At 38.4% G+C, this 20,056-nt stretch overlaps 1 protein-coding gene across 1 annotated transcript in view; it reads right to left on the bottom strand.

The window, feature by feature from the left end:
- The window catches only part of LOC124132803 (ras-related protein Rab-40B-like), a 46,348-nt gene that overhangs the window by 7,023 nt on the left and 19,269 nt on the right, over positions 1-20,056 (bottom strand). The window contains exons 4-5 of the mRNA XM_046496931.2: positions 1,496-1,573; positions 123-345 (exon numbers count right to left, since the gene is read on the bottom strand). Of these exons, the coding sequence (XP_046352887.1) occupies positions 123-345; positions 1,496-1,573 (301 nt within the window). The remainder of the gene's footprint in view (positions 1-122; positions 346-1,495; positions 1,574-20,056) is intronic.

Below are 20,056 nucleotides of genomic sequence, written 5' to 3'. Positions count from 1 at the left end.
CAGTTTCTGCAAACTGTCTGATATTCTTTGAGTATAAGGAACCTCTTTTACAGATCAAGATGTCTTCCTCAAAAAGAATTAAATCTTAATTAAAACCGTCACACAGCTGTCACTGTCCTCACCTTTATTGTGTCCCCATGCCCGACTCATGCCATTTCTTTTGAGAGCGAGTCGAGACAGTTCAGCGAATGACTCAGTTACATTGAAGTCACACAGTGGACTAACTTCAAAGAAAGCCATGTCATTCTTGATGGCATAAGCCTCTGCCGTAGCTTCACTGATCTGGCGTTTGAAGGCAAGATGAAGACGATTTCCGACCAGGATCTTGGGTACACCCGGTGCATGCTGCAATACCATGTAGGGGATTAGGGTGAATTCAACATGTTCAAGAACTAACAGTAACAGGTGAGCTGAAATGGGGTTTCATGTCGCGTTCAAGATTATTGCACTTACATATATAGGGACATGCATGCACATGTATTTGTGCTTGTACTATTGTGGGCATATGCAATTGTCCCTTGTTGTTTTTGGTACAGTAGATTTTAGTAATAAAACATATCGTCTTTCTGTGTCATGTCATCTGAGAGTACCAGACCAAACAAAATCTTAAAAGACTCGGGCTTTGGACAAAATTTGCAACAGCTGTAACGTGAGGTGAAATGGGGTTCAACTTGCAAGATTATTGCACTTATACGGCAGCTGCGTCCAAGATAATTGCACTTATACGGCGCCGTGCATGCATGCGTGCATGCGATGACATGCAATCAACAAAGTCACATATCCTGTCCACATGTTCCATTTACTTGTCTCATGATTATACTCTCCACTAGCGCCTATTATAACTTTGAAGACAGACTACTTTCAGGTCATAGATGACTTTTGGTGTCTGTCACCTAGTGTCTCTATTTCATCAGTTCAGCCACATAGACAGTTGGGGAAAGGAAGAATGGGCTCCATCCTTGTGGTTAAGTGAACCCTGGGTCTTCTGTACAATGAACTGATGCCTAAAACTCTAGGCCACCCAACCATCCCTAGCTCATCACACAACTGTAGACAGGCTGACTCTCACCACTCTTCCACGACTGACTTTCTGTAACAAGTATAGGCTACTGGGACACCCTGCTTCAGAATTCCTTCTCGGTATTATCGAAAACTGTATAACTATTATTATCATGATTATAGAGAGTCCCAATACGTGCCAAAAACTTTGAGTCCACAAGCCCGAACATCATTAACATGGCTTTTAGCATCATTTTCAGTGCATTTTAGTGCTATCGTAAGCACAATGTTAACTAGATGTTTTAAGATTTTATTTCAGTTATTTCATGTTATTTACAGAACGTTTCGAAAATTTCCTCTTACTGTTGAGACATTTGTTAGCTTTACGGACAAAAAATAGTACCGTTTTCTCTGCCAAAACTTCCGAAATAGCCCCAACATCCTGCAACCAAGTAGTTGTAATTCAACAGCAGCAGTTTTTACACTAATCTATTACCTCGTTAATTTCCTTGATCCATCTGTCAATGCCATCAAACGACCACCTGTTTGTTATGTCATACACCAGCAGAATTCCCTGGAAAAGAGAGAAGACATTTAGTGTTCAGTCAAAAAAAACAAATGTGGCTTAGCAGCTTGCTGTAACTTAATGAAAGTTTGGGAGTCTAGGTACTTGGTTCAAGGAATCAGAGTTACAGATATGGCATAGCAGCTTAGAAGACTAGCTCCAGTTCTAGCAATCAATATTTTTCTAAAAAGTGAACACGGCAGGTTTGTCAGGTTAGCCATGAATTTCTAGCAATCAGAGTAAAGTAAACTGTGAACATGGCACTGTAGGTTCCAGGACTAGCTATTAGGGTCTAGCAATCACAGTTCAGTAAACTGTGAACACTCTAGGTTCCGTGACTAGCCCTTAGTGTCTAAAATCAGAGTTCTGTAAACTGTGAACACTGTAGGTTCCAGGACTAGCTATTAGGGTCTAGCAATCACAGTTCAGTAAACTGTGAACACTGTAGGATTCCGTGACTAGCCCTTAGCGTCTAAAATATGAGTTCTGTAAACTGTGAACACTGTGGGTTCCAGGACTAGCCCTTTAACAAAGGGCAGGATCTAGGATTCAACACTTGCTACTAACTGAAGCGGTTTCTTCACAAACATGATGAATGACTATGTGTCAGCAAGGGTTTGTAAAAAAACACTTTCAATGGTATTCTGTTACCAACTACAACTACTAAGATGACATTCCTTACTCAAAGCATGTCAAGTCCATCCCTAAACATCCACAACATACAAATCACTGGTATCTAATTACCTAAAATCTAAGACATTCATCACAAAGACATTCCCAGTTCTATTTACACAGAATCGCCTTATGCATCACTTAATCAATTCTAAAGCTTGAGTGTCATGTCATCTTCTCTAAAAGCAGCTTTCAAGATCCTATTCAGACTGTTGCTGAGGAAACAGCATTTCTTAGCATCAAGGAAAAAACTACCGCCATTGAAGGACATGAAAAAAAGAATAGCTTTCAAGGTATTTATTTACCTATTAAGAGTATTGGAAGAGTTTCAACTAAAAGTCCTCAAGAATCCTAACATACAAGACTTAACTTTATTTTATTTTCAAGGAGAAGGATGGTGTTGCCATGACATTCATGTTATGGAACCGTCGTGGTATTAGTCTCAGTGACCACCTACCCACCTACTGGCTGGCCTCATCCAGACATGCAAATAGCACTTCTCAAAACTCCTTCGTTGTTATTCATAACCTATCATAGCCGAGGTAGGTTGCATGTCAAGTGACAATCTGTATGTAACACCAAGCATGATCAATATTTATTGCCGGACGTCGGTGGATTTCTGTTACAGCACAATAAGAGTGGGTTTAAGAGTGGCAAGAGAAACCTGTAATCAGTGTTAATTTCGTAGAGGTCTGCATTGCATCATTGCAGATAATTCTTTGTGATTGTGAGTCATGTGAAGCTAAATGTAAGGACTAATGGGTAATATTTCATTTCCAGCAGCATGAATGTTGTGGCATGTTTAATGTATAGAGGAGAGTAAGCTGTAAATACAGTATAGCCATAGCATGAATAAATGAACGCTGTTTTATGGTACGAGGCCGAATCCCTGGCACCACTGCGTCATAGGTTGCGCCCTTCAATCACATACCAACTTCCTGTATGCCAAGTGTCCAGTAGTGAAAAAGTGAGTATGGTTTTATGCCGCTTTTAGCAATATCCCAGCCATATCATAGCGGAGAACATCAGAAACAGACTTCACAAACTGTACCCAGCTCCAAGACTGATAATCGACCCCAAATCTGCAGCAATTTTTAGTAAATATTTCCATCTGAGATTTAAAAATTCTATGTAAATACAGTTACAGCTAATAATGGCTTGGTCGAGGTGTCTTGTATTCCACTAATAACAAGACCACAAAAGAAGAAGAGGTTTAGTTTGACATTACTGTTCTGAATGCAATGCTAAAATGAAATTAAGAACTATAAAAAATCCCAATTTTAAACAAAATAACTTCTGTTTATCTAACTTGCCTGCCCAAGACATTGAAAACCTGTATCATTAACTAAGCTAACTGTTGATATAAAATACCAAGGAGGATGTATCAGATATTAGAGTGACATTCATACATTAACATGTAAAGCAATGTACATGATGGGTGAATGAAACCTGTTTATTTCTACTGATCATAAGTGCTTGTAAGTCATGATGACCCGCTGATTTTAGAAGCAAGGACGACCTTATCAAGCCTGACTCAACATACACGCTTGTCACAAGATTTACAAAATCAGCTGTCACATTTTCTATGCAAGGCAAAATGATCAGGTACATCCCCGTCATTATCCAACCTACACATGCATGAAAATAAATTTTCTATTCACTGTAGTATCTGCAAGAGTAGTCAGGTTGATGTTCTACACCAATTCTTAGTAATTATTAAAGTGGTACATGTACTTCTCAAGGAAATGTCATAATTAGTCTTTCCTGAATTTTACAATTCTCGGACTAGCGGACGAGCGAACTTATGTGAACTATACTATGTGAACACAAGCCGACACTGGGAATTCTTCAGTAGGTCCTGCTCACCTGATGATTCAAGCCACCACAAATGAATCAAGTAAGGCTGCTTTAAGAAACAGCGTGGTCACAGTGATCAAAGGTCCAAATTGAATCAAGTTCTCTTTTCCATGGCTCCGATTGCAATCTAATCCCTTCACGGCTGTTTGACATGAACACCAGATCACAAACATTGCGTTGGCCATGTGGGATGGAGTCAGAAGAAGACTTGCCCTGTCAACTAACCTTATCTACAAAGCTATCATAGAATAAAAAATCTTGGTTGAAGTATGGGAGTTACAATCAGCCTTGCAAAAAGATCACACTGTGGAACCGGCCCATGTTCCACATGTTCAGTGAAGGCTAGAAAAGCTTGTGACCAAGTGGGACATATCCATCCACCCAGATATACCCTACAGTATGCTGAGAATCTCAAATAATATATTATTCTGAGGGTCAACGGCATAGCTTCCTGGAAGTCAGAAGCAATGAATGTTGACAAAAAGCTCCCACCCCCACCGAAATCAAAATCAAATAGTCCTTGTCATGAAAATCAAAAATGTAGGAGTGCCCAGATTCAAATACTATATTTGTAAACCTCAAAAGCTCCCCTAGGACCCCTTTGATTTCAACCAAGTGGAGACCCAGGTTTAAGCATGTGTCCTCAGCACCACACTGCTAGTCATAAGGGGAACCCGCAAGGTTTTGGGGATAATATCAGCTAGTGGATATTAAAGGCGACTGACTGCATCAGGTGGTCAGGCGCAGTGACTTGGTTGATAAAGGGCTCACAATATCAATCATTGGATTGTCTGACCCAGACTTGATTACATACAGTGAGTGAGTGAGTGAGTGAGTTTGGTTTAACGTCGCTTTTAACAGTATTCCAGTTATATTGCGGCGTGTCAGCTTAATGTGGGAGGAAAGCCCGAAGTGATGCAGGTCTGCAGGCGTTTACCACTTCGGTGAAACCCACAAGCAAAGGTATGGTGCTGACAAACCTAGATACATAATCGGGGCGAACCGGTATTCGAACCCACTATCATAGGTTTATGGCGTGCCCAAAGGAGGCAACTCTGCAACTCTGCACAGCGAATCGCGGCGCCTTAGATGACTGGGCCACCCGTGCCCACTGATTACATACAGGCCGTCCTGACAGCGATAGTAACTAACATCTTAGTCCATTTATCAAGTCCTTATTATGAAAACATAATGCAAAGCCTGTTAAACTGACAAATTTCTACTAGTCCTTATGATACCTTAACTATTGAGCAGTTTGGGAAGGACTACAGGACTAGTGCCAATTTCAAACGCTGTCTTGGTATAACTGAAATATTGCTGTGGGTGACATTAAGTAAGAAACACACTTGATTTCAAACACTGCCTGAGAGTTTCAACTCCTTAAGCTCCTAAGCATATAAGCTCAGGAATACATAAATGGCATAAGCAAGACTAAACACTGCAACAGACATTCGCTTCCTAACATAATGAATTATGGAATGTCTTATAGCAAATCAGTTTATATCAAAGGTCATTCTGTCAGAAAATAAATCACTGTTGCAATGATAATCTGATAATCAAACAAACACAGGAATTAACGTAATTCAGGTAAATTACACATGGCTATAATGTGATTATGTGCTGTGTTCTGTATTTATTCCGCCAATATGACTCAGCATGTGCCAGGACTTACACATTCTTTTCCTACTTCCATAGACATTTGTTCTCATTCAAATCTGCCAGTTACTGATAAACACTGAACTCAAAAAATGAACGAAAAGCAATGTCTCTTTATTCACAAAGAATCTTTCATTTGTTTACTCATTAAAGAAGATGATGTACTTAACAAGGAACAAAAAATAGACAAAACTTGTATCAGCTACCAGAATAACATTTCATACATCACTTCAAACAAGGGATGTCATTGTATGTTGCGATGTCTTTGTATGGTGATCGACAGAAAATAATGTTTTCAATACAAATTTAACAAGTATTTGTCACAGAAGTGACGAAATGTCCCCCGCCTGTATATACACCATAGTACCAAATATGAAGACAATCCAGCGATTACTTCTTGAGATATCGCGGCAACACCGTTTTCCAACTCCAAAAGCAGATTTACCTGCTGTGACCTTGAAAATGGGGTCAAGGTCACCAAAACCGACTGGTGTCTGCGGAGTCTGTATATACACCATAGTTCCAAATATGAAAACAATCCAGTGTTTAGTTCTTGAGATATCGCGGCAACACCGTTTTCAAACTCCAAAAGCAGATTTGCCTGCTGTGACCTTGAAAATGGGGTCAAGGTCACCAAAACCGACTGGTGTCTGCGGTGTCTGTATATACACCATAGTTCCAAACATGAAGACAATCCAGTGTTTAGTTCTTGAGATATCGCGGCAACAAACAGGTGGGACGTACGGACGGACGTACGTACGGACGGTCGTGAATACTATATCCCCCGCTTCGCGCTTTCGCGCGGCGGGGGATAATAATTGAAAGCCACTGCTACTGAGGTGAGGTGAAATGGGGTTTAACGTCGCGTCCAAGATTATTGGGTGGGTGGTAACAACAAGTACCATCTTTTCCCATCCTTTTCGTATGACACGGCCGGGGATCAAACCCTGGACCTTCCTCTCTACCACGGTGGCGGTCCACTGCTACAGAAGACACTGTGACATAAACTCACAAAAGGGACTGATCCAGTTTAAAGTCAGTCTACAGACTTACATTTGAAAATAACATAATACGGCTAATACATTGTGTAGAACCTACCATAAAGTGGATTTTCTTGCAGTATTAGTAGCAAAGGTGTACCGGTAAATGTGTTTCTGATGCAAATTAAGAATTTCTCATTTTTAATGGGGGGTTTTCAATTATTTGGATCATAAAAGATAAGTGTATTCCTAAACCACCTAACAAATTTCATAGTAACTAATAAAGCAAAATATTTTCTAAAAATTATATAATTTATAACCATTATCATGATTATGTTTTTGTTCTGCCTTACATGCCAAAACTTTAGTGACATGTTTGACATGTTCCATTTTTCCCCATTGCATTCAGTGTGAAGATTATCCATTCTTTTACACAATACTGTTGAATTTTATCACATGGGAAAAAGTCCAGTTTGGGACCATCAAGTTTTGATGGCGAAGTGAACAAGATAACAGTTGTCTGTAAATAGTGTCACAACCAACTGCACTACTGCGGTATATATCACTGATATATAACAGAAAACACAAGTCTTTTTGAAACCAACAGAAAATATATTGACAACCAACCAACACATCAAGCATGCCAGGGTACTAGGGCTGCAACAAATACACTATGAGGCGAATTTGTATCACGAATATAGGGTAACGAATACGAATATTAATTCACGAAATACAATAACAAGTCGGAAGCTGATGTATTATTTGTTATATTCAGTGAAGCAATAACAACAAATTATTTGACATGGTTTGTTAATTATTAATATATTATACATTTATATACTGCACTTATCCAGGTTCTAGTATCTGCACACATGTGACAATGATCAGTGACAATACTGTCAAATCAAATAGTATAAGAGTGTTGTCTTTTGAAGAAATTTATACATATCATATGTTCTTATGGATATTTTTATTTAAATGCACATGCTTGCATGTACACAAATATAAGATTCTAGTGGCCACGAATAACGAATTCAATTCATGAATGGATACGGTTCGATTCACCGAATACGCGAGTGAATCATAACAGCCCTACAGGATACATTTCCAAACATTTTTAAACACTCTTTTCCATGCTTTTTATTCTCTCACTTGTCAGTATAGGGAGAGTAATTGTCAACTTCAAACACTTCAGGCGCAATATTTGTTCACAGGAAGATCAAATTGGCTGTTAGACAAGACTTAATTCTCCACTTAATGAAGAACGAACCTGACAGGAGGTACAAACATAAAAAACATGGTCGTCAAGATGAAACAAGCAGCAAACCCCTGCCATTACTGCTAGGTTCTAGATCAATAAGCCAACACGTTTCCTCTTCTTCCTGAGAATGATAGCACCTACACTAGTATCAGGAACCTCTTACGCAAATATTGACCATATCGCTCGATTTACAGCAACAAACGTGTACAATCATTCCACTAGGATAATGCCTAGGGGTATAGATTAATACATCACCATCTCTGTCCAACAGTGCCTCAATGGCAGAACCTGGACAATGGTCATGTCCTGTCCTGTTTGAACATGCTGTGACAAACAGTGACAATAGCACTCACACGAGTCAAATATTTCATGAAGTTATTGTTAACGTTCAATAAAACATTTGAAATATTTCAAGCTGTCATTTAAATCTATTTTAAAGCTGTAATACATAAATCGATTATGAAGTATTTGGGGGTAGTATTAACATGATCAACATGATCAATGCTTAAATGTCCTGGTGTTTGTTTCCAGACCGTGGCATACATGGTATGTACAATGGTATTTCTCAAGTACCAATTACCAGTTTCTCTGTTTGATAGGTATATTAACATGTGTTTTACCACATGGTGTCCATGTATCAATAGTGTGCTCTACACCTCTCCATCATAGCATGAGATATGAAAAGTTGTTTTATATATTTTGGTTTAAATTTGATTGTCATGATTGTTATGTAACACGAGGAATCCCAATTACCAAGAACAAGTTTCTGTGTTGTCAGTCACTAACAAGAAAGAAATTTGAATGTAATTTTAAACAAAAATTGCTTAAAATCCATTTCAAGTTCAAGAACATCATCATTCTATTAGCAGCATGACAAGAATCTTCAAGAGCAACACCATAATTGGCATCTGTGATCAAAGATTCCTGCTTATCAGGAATTTCTTCCAGCAACGAAACAGCAATTTTCAAATAATGTTTATGTTCTCACCAAAATAATCATGATAATGCCTCCAAAACAGGTTTTGAACTTCAATTATTAAGTAATGAAAGATTACTAACTTTCAATTATCAATTGGACTCTCCAATCCGTTAAAAAACGTCCTATCCCAATTAATAATTCACTTTCATTTCAAATTATCAAGAGTAAATCGATTCTTAACAATAGATCTCAGTTCAAATAAAAACACCTTGAAAAATCTAATAACATTGATTTTTTTTAGTGCTAACCATACAAAAACTTGATTAGCTGATAATTGAAAGGGATTATATTGCTTCAATGTGGCATGAATGCTGTTAACAGGGTGCCCTGTAACTGATATATTTGTCTTGGATTGCTGACGTTGATCTGTTTTGTCTCAGGCAAGGAGGAATCTATTAAAGATCCTTAAACTAAGTGTTTGATGGTAGCTATGGCGATGGATGGCAAACTCTCAATCATTTGTCATGCATATTAGTGTAGGATTTGATTATCTGGGATTCCCATAGGTTTTATCAAATCACACAGACTTGCTGTCTTCATTGCTGGAAAGTCAAGAGATTATTCAAATTATCCCTCTTGGCAATGTAACAAATTAAGAAATCTGCCGAAAGTCATTCTTCCCACTGTTTTCTGAATAAACAGAAAACAATGTTTCGTGACTCCGAATTCCTCACTAATTAAATCCAGTGTTTGAAAATAATCATGCTAATCAAGGGGGTCGTTGTAATAACCCTAGTGTCCAAAGTCATAAATTTAGGGGTCCCCAGATTCAAATACCATGGGAACAAACGACCCAGGGACACCTCTATTGTCAAACACTAGTATCAGTCCACCATTAACCATAAATGTTCTTGCAATCAGACATATGTTATTAGGTAGTGGCCTGCATGTGTAATTAACAAGAGTCATCAGAAGATGACAAATCCCCCTGGCACCCACAATAGCATACACTTCAGACCCTGGTTAATGCATGTACCAAGTTTTGATGAAAAATCTTTCACGGTTTTCAAGTTCTGTTCCAGAAACGAAATACAGACAGACAGACAGACAGACAGACCAGGTGCTGACTATATCCCACCACATTATAATAATGTATATACCAGGGGAATTAAAAACAGTGACTTTTGGCAGACAAATAACATAAAAAATGTAGGCAAGATCTTAAAACCACGAACAAAACAAAACAGTATGTATTGATCGTTGACACTTCAGCTTTACAAGAGAGTGCGACTTCTGAAACATATACAGGTCTAGTGTAACAATCATGTCAATAGGATTCTGACAATGTGAATGTTAAAATCTTATCTTGTTACAACAGTCTGCGATTATCTGTATCCATTACCTGTTGTTGACAACGTATCACTCTCCTCTCCCACCGATACACCAACGTACCAACAGTCTCAGATATACATTCATGCAAATCCAGTTACACAGTGAGAGGAAAGCAAACTGATGACATTACTTCTGAAGGCCCATCGCAGGTGTGTGTACCACATGATTTTCTACAGAAAGACAGTACATGATTGTGTGAGTGAGTTGGGTTTAACGCCACTTTTAACAGTATTCCTGTTACATCGCTTAATGTCAGCTTAATGTGGGAGGAAAGCCCGAAGTGATGCAGGTCTCAGACGATTTCCACTTCGGATGAAACTAACGAGCACAGGTATGATGCTGACAAACCTAGAAACATAATCGGGGCGAACTGGGATTCGAACCCACAATCATAGGTTTCTGACGTGTCCAAGGGACGCAACTCTGCACAGCGAATCGCGGCGCCTTAGACAACTGGGACACCCGTGCCCCCGACAGTACATGAAGATTGGGTAGTCGGGCAGTGAGACTGGTGACTGGGAAACAACCTAGTTGAACACTTATCACTTGCATATGCATAATAAGCAAAGCCTGATATTAATATACTACAATAACTGTAAAATGATATTAAGTTATCCTGATCAAGACAATATGATACAATGTGTATAGTATATTATTACAGTTCTACCACTCGCAATTATTTACTAACGAAGATAGCTGCATGTGTGTCTAATGCTCTTAAGTGAAAACAAGCCATTTTGGCAATAAGCAATATTACTTAGAGTAATGACAAATATTGCAATGTGCTCTTTTCAAGAAATATCCTTTTTCCAAACCATAAACATACTCATTGAGTTTTGACCACGTGGTTACCAGTTGCAGACGTAACTGTACTCAAGACGGCTGCAGTCCGCAGTACTCACTGAAGTGCTTGGCACTAATTTATTCAATCACTGTGGTTGTGCTATCACCCGCAACCTCCGCAAAAGTAATTAAAGCGCTACATAAAATCAGCCGCTGCTAAACATACCTGCTTGCACACACCTGACCACCGTTCCTTAACCAGATTGTAACCACGTGATCAAAACTCAATGATGGTACTTATCGCTAGCAACATGGACATTTCTTGAATAGTGCAGTTTGCAATGTTTGTCATTATTGTAAGTAACATCATTTATCACCTTTATAAGTATTAGGACACACACAGATAGCTTTATAATTAATTATTAATTGAGACATTTCATGATCGAGTGGAGAGGACTATACTCTCTTGTCATCCTTAAAGCATGCATCAGTTTTCATTAACATGATCAACAGAAAAATCTTACAAGTGCAAATTAAACCAAAAAAATTATAACTGATTATTAAAAGTTAAATTATTGTTGTGCCCTGGCTTCCATACAAAATCTGACCTTGTCATGTTTGACAGATTAAAAACAGCACATGCTTGATTTTAACTGCTTCAATCCCACTTCTACACACATGTGCTTATATAATGCACTATGAATTATGTACTAATCCATATCTCGCTACGCATGCAAAGTAAGATCCTGCAGCCGGACACATGCACAGTGCAGCAGCACACTGACAGGAAGTAGCATGTGTGTGTGTGGCAATCTCGCATACTACAGATGGAATTACGGTTAATCATATTGTACATAATCTCCTTAAGCAGGGTCAAGTGCAGCGTGTGTGTGACTGTGTAGAGTCAGTCAGGATCAGTGTGTATTGCTGTAACAATCTAGATCTAGTAGGATCACATTAAATGATTAAATGATATGCCAAATGCTGAATGGCAAATAATATTTCACTTCACTATTTGATGAGTAGGCAGGCTACTGTGTTTGTCATTACTTCCCCACCTCTGAGAGGTTTAACTTCAAACTTGGCATGGAAATTAATGATGGAAAAGAAAACAAATTGCGCTTAAGTAAATACTTTTTACAACATATGGAAATCAAGTGACACTTGTGAAATGTGCATTTCCTACTACCGATGCTGACATGTGTGTAATCAATATTTTGTATAGTTTGCTTAACATTTGGAGGCAAGGATCAAATTCTTCCCTGCGCCAAGCATCAAAATATGGTTATTACTGGTACATAATGATTATTTTTTATGTCTTTATTTTCAAACATAATTGAATTCAAAGACTACATAAAGGAATTTTTGCATTATTTTACAAATCACTTCACTCCAATCATTGACTTCTATTCCATTTTTCTTCAATTATTGTCTATATAATATGCCCTATTTAACTATTACTACAACATCAGCTTAATCAAGGCTATCATGAGCTAAATCCATCATGCAAAGCTTCACATCAAACAACAAACTGCAAAAAATAATATCACCATAGTAACTCAAAATTGAGATATTCGAGAAACGAACATAATTACCAACCTCAAAGGAAGCTGTCTAACACCAGAAGCACATTTATGACAAAAGAGAATTTAATCACGAAAATGGAATATGATATATTTGAGTATGATGCATGCGCAGCAATGAATTCAACATACGAACATAAATCAAGATAAGAATCACCAATAGTGAAGCGAAAATCAATAGCACCATTGAACGTTGAACAACAGGGGTAATGACAATCACGACCTTTGTGTTCGATGCCAGTGCCATTATTCTCAGGAGGTAGACGCCATCAAATGAATCGATTGAACCTTGATGATTTGTAAACATTCAGCAGCAAGCACAGAATGTTTGTAGCAAGGTTAATGTTCGTTTCTTATGCAGTTCTCGAGTTGTCTGACACGAAATCCAGAGGCGGTCAATTCTGGTTGTAAATATGTCAGATGGGATTGGGATACGTGAAGCCAAAAATGTTGGCAGCAAAATAATTGTTAAACTTGCTCATTCATCATTTTCCTTATCATTGGCTAAATATTACGATATGATAATGAATAAAAACAAAAGTTCATACCTAGTGTAGATCTACCAACAAGACAAATGCATAAACAAACCAAGTCTATTCAAAAGAAAATTAGACCCATGAAAATCCAGGATAGAATAGGTCTTCAGCAACCCATGCTTGCTGTAAAAGGCGACTATGCTTGTCGTAAGAGGTGACTAACAGGATCGGGTGGTCAGGCTCGCTAACTTGGTTGATGCATGTCAATCACTAGATTGTATGGTCCAGATTCGATTATTTACAGATCACTGTCATATAGCTGGAATATTGCCAAGTGCAGCATTAAACAACAAACAAACAAACAAAAGAAAATTTGGTAAATGTATGCAGGATTTCTTTGATTATGTAACAAGTTCTTCATGAGACAGGTTGGTTGGTTGGTTTGTTGTTTAATGCGGCACTGAGCAGTATTCGAGCTATATGACGGCAGTCTGTAAATAATCGGGTCTGGACCAGACAATCCAGTGATTGATATCATGAGCATCGATCCACACAATTGGGATCGATGACATGAATCAACCAAGTCAGCGAGCCTGACCACCCGATCCCGTTAGTCGCCTTTTACGGAAAGCATTGGTTGCTAACGACCTATTCTACCCTGGAATCTTCACGGGTCTTCATGAGACAGGTGGGCATTTGGCCCAGATGCCTTTTTCAGGCACCATCATTACTAGTTGTGAAAAGTTGCATTCCTTAACTACCAGAACAAGAACATGTTGAATGTGTTTGATGCCAATGAGATCAATTGTTTGTCAGAAACATGTACATACTGTCGAGTGACACCAAAGTAGAGATTGTCTCCATTTTTATGTCACTTGGGTATAACTAAAATTATTGTTCAAAACTGTACACAACACAACTAACTCATTCCAGTCTAATGTCAGTATCTGGTACAGCTTGTTGAGCATGTTACATCGTTAAGGGTATAGTGCACTCCTTTCACAAAGCCATCAGACAATGGTTTGCTGCTTCAAGCCATGTTCAGCTCAGACCTAAATGGTGCATGCATAGCTAATGAGTGTGTTGTGTCTAACACCATTATGTAAGGGCAAGCATTAGGACAGCCTTGAGAAGGACAAACAACACTGACAAATATCTTTCTTGACAACATGTAACACCTAGTCTCTGAAAATATAGGATTTTGACAGAAACAAGCAGCTGCATATAAACTGAAAGAGCCCCAGTAACAATTGAGACTTGTTTTATTTAGGGCTATAGCATTATAGTTAGGGGTGGGCGGAGGTGGAAATCATACAGTTTGGGGACTGTGAGACTAATTTCTTTCCTGTGGTCTATGCCATGCTTTCTTCTTTTTTTTACACAGCACATAGTCTTCTCCCATTGCTGGCTTTAAAATGAGTGTTATGAAACTGATCCTTGTAACCTGAAACGTCTATATCAGAGTCAATATAACATGTTTTCCTACTCTCCCTCAATATGAATTTCATGAGCAGATGTGGTGACTATTCTGCCAGATGCACTTTGACTATGATAACAACAAATGTTTACATGCATTTGAAGGGCAAACATAGCTATCATGTGTCCAGCCAGTCCTAACAGATTAAGGTTGATGCAACATTGAGTATGGACATAGTTCATCAACCATATCTGCTCTTCATATTGAAGACAAATGACATATGGAGGGCAGCAGAAATGGGACTTAAATCACGTATAAAGACCAAGTAACCAGTTTTGTTTGCCACATACTGAATTAAATAATGTTTTGATCATTTTTCTCAATATTAATGACAGATCAGATTTTTTTTTACCATTACTGAACTGAAACCCAACAAAGGAGTTGCATCATTGTTGAGAACTGATTTAAATTCATTAGAAACTTAACAACAGCAAATCGATGATGGGTATCATTTTGTCTATATAAGGAATGTTCAGAATCAACAGATCTGCATTTTATTTTCCCCACCCTACTATAATTATGATGAAATAGTATGTAGGATACTTACAAACCAGTGTAAGGTTAAAGCTGACATTATACTATGCATACTGGTAATGGTGACTGAAAAAAGTACCTAATAACAAAAATCATTTTTGTTAAATTACCTTTGAATATATACTAGAAACATGAGAAAGGAGACCAGAGAATCTCTTCATTCTTGGAAACTGCATAAATCTAGTGAGTGAGTGAGTGAGTATGGTTTTACGCCGCTTTTAGCAATATTCCAGCAATATCACGACGGGGGACACCAAAAATGGGCTTCACACATTGTACCCATGTCGGCATAAATCTAGACTTGCCAATGTATTGTAGACTCGCCTGGGAGAGTTCAGACATTTCTGTTTAAGGGTCTGTACGAGAGTAGAAAGATCTGTAATGATGGCTAAGAGTTCCTGCTCCCCTACTGCTAACTTCCCCATTCATGCTGGTTCTTCAGGAAACCATGGTCAAATTCCAGGACATAGAATCGAGATGGCGAAAAACATGTCAATAAATAGCTTGGCTGAGGTGAGGTGAAATGGGGTTTAATGTTGCGTCCAAGATTATTGCACTTATATAGCGACGTGTATGTGTGTTTGTGTGGCTGCTTGTACTTGTCCGGACTGATGCCTTTAGTGCTAGTACACTGAGATAACATGCCGCAGTTTAACTTGAATACCCCACCCGGACACAGTATACGGACTCCGAGCCGACAAGTCCTTGTTTTAGCCCCTTAATACCGAGCGCAAGACAGGGTAACAACAAGTACCATCTTTTAACGTCTTTTGGTATGGCGCAGCTAGGGGTTGAACCCCGGACTTTCCGCTCTCTGGGCGGACACTCTACCATTAGACCACGGAGGCTGACGCTTGGCTGAGAGTCACAACAGCAATTGATTGTGGTTCATTCTGTCAACCAATGGATTACCTGGCCTGGACTTAAATATTTACAGGCTGCTGGAATACTGCTAACTGTGGCATCAAACAAATTACACTAACACACTGTCAACACTCAACAACATCCAGCTATAATTAGAAAAATATCATTTCCTATCTAGCCCTATTGGCTTTGAAGGATTACCCGAACCCCTCCAAGAAAGGAAGCAAAACACAGGCAAAAACAATAAAACATTATGCAATCTATCACTTTGTGACATGTTACCCAAAACAATTCCAGGTAACTTAGCAACATCGCACCAATTATTGTCTTCAAAGATGAATGGGGAAACATGATCCCCACTGCAGAAAAAGAAAGCCAAGTTAAGAAAATGTATTCCGTTTAACAAAATCACTGAAAGCGTAAAAAATGCTGATTGAGGAGAAAGTGCTTTCAAATAGCACAAAATAGTAAATAAACGCTACCCTAGTGCATCAAGTTGTTTAGAAACACTTTATAATTGCATGTGCAACTTTGAAGAAGGGAAAATCATGAAAATGTACTGCCAGATGTGTCTTCACACTATCAAACTTCATGACTCAAATACACCGGAGTTTCTTTGTGTGTTTGCTTAAAGGATATTTCGTCAGTACATCCTGTTATAACAAAATGTTGTAGAAACTTAAGTATTATCAACACAAAGACACACACAGACACATAGACACATACACACACACTCATACCATGACTTGAAGCTTTTTGTTGTCTTCAACACCATCCAGCTGTGTATCCACAAATTATGTGAACATACCATGAAACTAAACTTTTCGTTTTGTTGGTTTGCTTGATGTTTAATACTGCACTCATCAATATTCCAGCTATATAACAGCAGCCTGAAAACAATCTAGTCTGGACCAGACAATGTAAACAAATAACAAACAATACTGTATCACATCACCATACAAAGTTGCAAAGGAGAAAAACGTTCTCACAATACAGTGAGTGAGTATTGTTTTACGCAGGTTTTAGCAATATTCCCGCAATATCATGGCTTGTGTATAGAGTGAGGCCTGGCCAGCAGTGTCAGCAAGTAGAACAAGACAAATACAGTAAACAACGTTTATAACGAACTGACCGAAATAACGAACTTATTTTTTAGTCCCGGCCATTTGATGTATATATGCTGTCTATATGCTTACAACGAACTACGGTTATTACGAACTAAAATAAGGGGTCCCTTTGAGTTAAATTAAAATCCCACTGTAAATTAAAATCCAAGCATGATCAGCAGCCACTGTGACACCTGATTCTGATTAGATCCTTGACACCTATTCTGCCTCAGCATCCCCCACATGTACATGACTACGAGTTCAAACTGAAATATCATAACACCCCAACAAAGTATTCTCTAAATGTTCTTTGTGCAAGAATGCTCAGTGAAGCCTACAACATATACATATTAATGTTCTGATTGAAAGACTTCAAACTTGGGGACGTTTTCAGCTTTTCCTGGAACATTTTTATTTTATAAATGTTAAAATATTGCCATGGTTAGCACACCTTCACATAGAGTTGCTCAAGTATCCTTGACCTCCTACTCCTGCATACAAATCAACAAAAATATACTGTAATTGCCTATATTTTCTCTACCACATATTTCTCCAGCTCCATCCAAAGAATAGATTTGACTGAATTGCTGCCCCAGCCTGCCTGCTATTCTGACAATGTGACCGCCCCAACCTGATAGGCCTGAAAGTGTGTGTGTGTGTGTTCTGGGTTATCTGACATGTGGGTTACAGGGTAATTGAGGCAGGATGCTGGAGCAGCCTCTCCTCCAGACAGATACATACATACATCTGCTGGCTGCACCTACATCACGGCCACTTCAACTGAAGAGCTCCATGAAAGATAATAAAACACTTCATGTGTTTCAAGATGTTTCAGATACTACCTTTACTAGCTCACTGAAAGAGAAGTAAAACATTTCCACTTGATATATGGGATGATTTCATCTTTTCTTACCCATTCAAAAATGATAAAACTCTCCCTCAGTTTTCTCACGTCAACTCCAACCTCATATTCGGTCTGTCTTCATTATGTTTATACACATGATCAAGCAAAACAGGCAAAATCCAGGCTCTAAAACTGCCTTTCCAGCACTAGGTTCTCAACATTCTCATAAGGCATGATACTAATTTATTTGTACCTCCCAAATTCTATCATCTTGAGACCCCATTTCCTCAACATGGACTCTAAACTAGTTGTCCACGGTAAAATTGGGGAAAATCATTATTTATTTCAAACTAGTTTATATTTTGCTAAATCCTGTGGTATTTCAACATCACATTCAGTGTAATAATGTAAAACCAAGGATTAGAGTCTCTTCCCTTTTTTCAGTCCTGTTACAAGTGCTATACAAGCTTTACCAATAATACAGGTCTAAAAAGCCCTACCATTAGATATCACTACAGTGGAATCTGTCCAAATCAGACTCTCAAATTTGGATTTTGATGAAAACTGGACTTTTTCTCATGTCCCCTCAGTTCCTTAATATATTATCATTAAGCCAAACCTTTTAAAAAAATTGTTTCTAGATTTATTCCAGCTTTTCCATAAAAAGTCAGTCGAAATAAAAATATAAATAGCTATGTAAATCATTTATTTATTTATATGAAAGTCATTCTGCAGTGGAGTTAAAACTGCAGCTGGCTTGTTGAATCACTGATAGTGATGTAAACATGGAACTTATTTATAACATTATTTATTGTATAAGATGGTCTATATTACTATCCGGGAGACATAATAAAAATAAATATTTTTATGTTTAATTTATTTCTTTTCCAGCTGCTTTTCAGTCGGAACAGTGGGCCCATGAAACGAAAAATAAAAAAATAAAGTAATTTGCGTTAGTATGACTTTTGAAATTACCTCTAAATTCTAAGCTATACCAGCAACCTAAACCACCCTGCATAGTACAGTGGTTACCTTCTTGGCTAGTTTCCCTTTCCAAATGCACAAGTAATACCTTTTAAAACACTGATGTCATATAGCTGGAATATTGCTGAGTGCAGCATTAAACTACCAAAAAACCAACCAACCTTTTAAAACCCCTTTTTGTCAGGTCCAAAATGTCTAGTGGAGATCCAAGAGGATCAGTAGACTTTTCAATATGCTGTTCCTTTGGACCACTGACATATTTTGGTCAGTGTTCGCAGGAGAATCAGCCTATTTACTTTGCTGTGGGTGATGGTACACAACATCTTGCCAAACAGTGCTGTGTGCACTACATACAATACCATGAGGCCTGAGGAACTGGCACAGCAGGAACAGTACATATGGCCATATTCAACTTCTTCTTGCCAACTCAAACAACTTTTCAGACTTTAATGACAATAGCATGTTACACACTGTATTTTGATGCGTCTACCATGTTTAAATAGGCTTCGCAAATATGAACTGACAAGCAAGCAAACCAAGTAATATTGAAACCCATGTAATGACAACCATGTCATTTTAACACCGAGCGGTAAATTACATTTTATGGACCTGCAGAACTGAACCACTTGTTCTAAGATGTGAGTCCAGCAAAGTCATAGTGAGGTGAGGTGAGGTGAGGTGAAATTCGGTTTAACATCACGTTCAGGATTATTGCACTTATATAGCAATGTGCATGCACGCACGTGCCTGTGGGCTGCTCGTACTAGTCCAGATTGATGCCGATTTAATAGTGCTAGCCCACAGAGATACCATGCCACAGTTTGACATGAATAAATACCCCACTCAGAAACAGTATACGGACCAGTCCTTGTTTCAGCCCCTTAATGATGAGTGCCAGACAGGGTAACAGCAAGTACCATCTTTTAACATCTTTTGCTATGAACCCCTGACTTCGCTCTCCAAGCAGACGCTCACCCACATGACCATGGAGGCGGTCTGTTTAGTAATAGTAGTTTGTTTGTTTGTTTGTTGTTTAACACCAAACAAAATGCAAATGGGATACAATGAAATGTATCAACCAAGTCAGCCTGACCACCCAATCCC

This window comes from Haliotis rufescens, unplaced genomic scaffold (genome assembly GCF_023055435.1).
Source record: "Haliotis rufescens isolate VD_foot unplaced genomic scaffold, xgHalRufe1.0.p SCAF_11, whole genome shotgun sequence".
Taxonomy (NCBI): Eukaryota; Metazoa; Mollusca; class Gastropoda; order Lepetellida; family Haliotidae; genus Haliotis; species Haliotis rufescens.
This window is presented reverse-complemented; position numbering and strand designations above follow the sequence as displayed.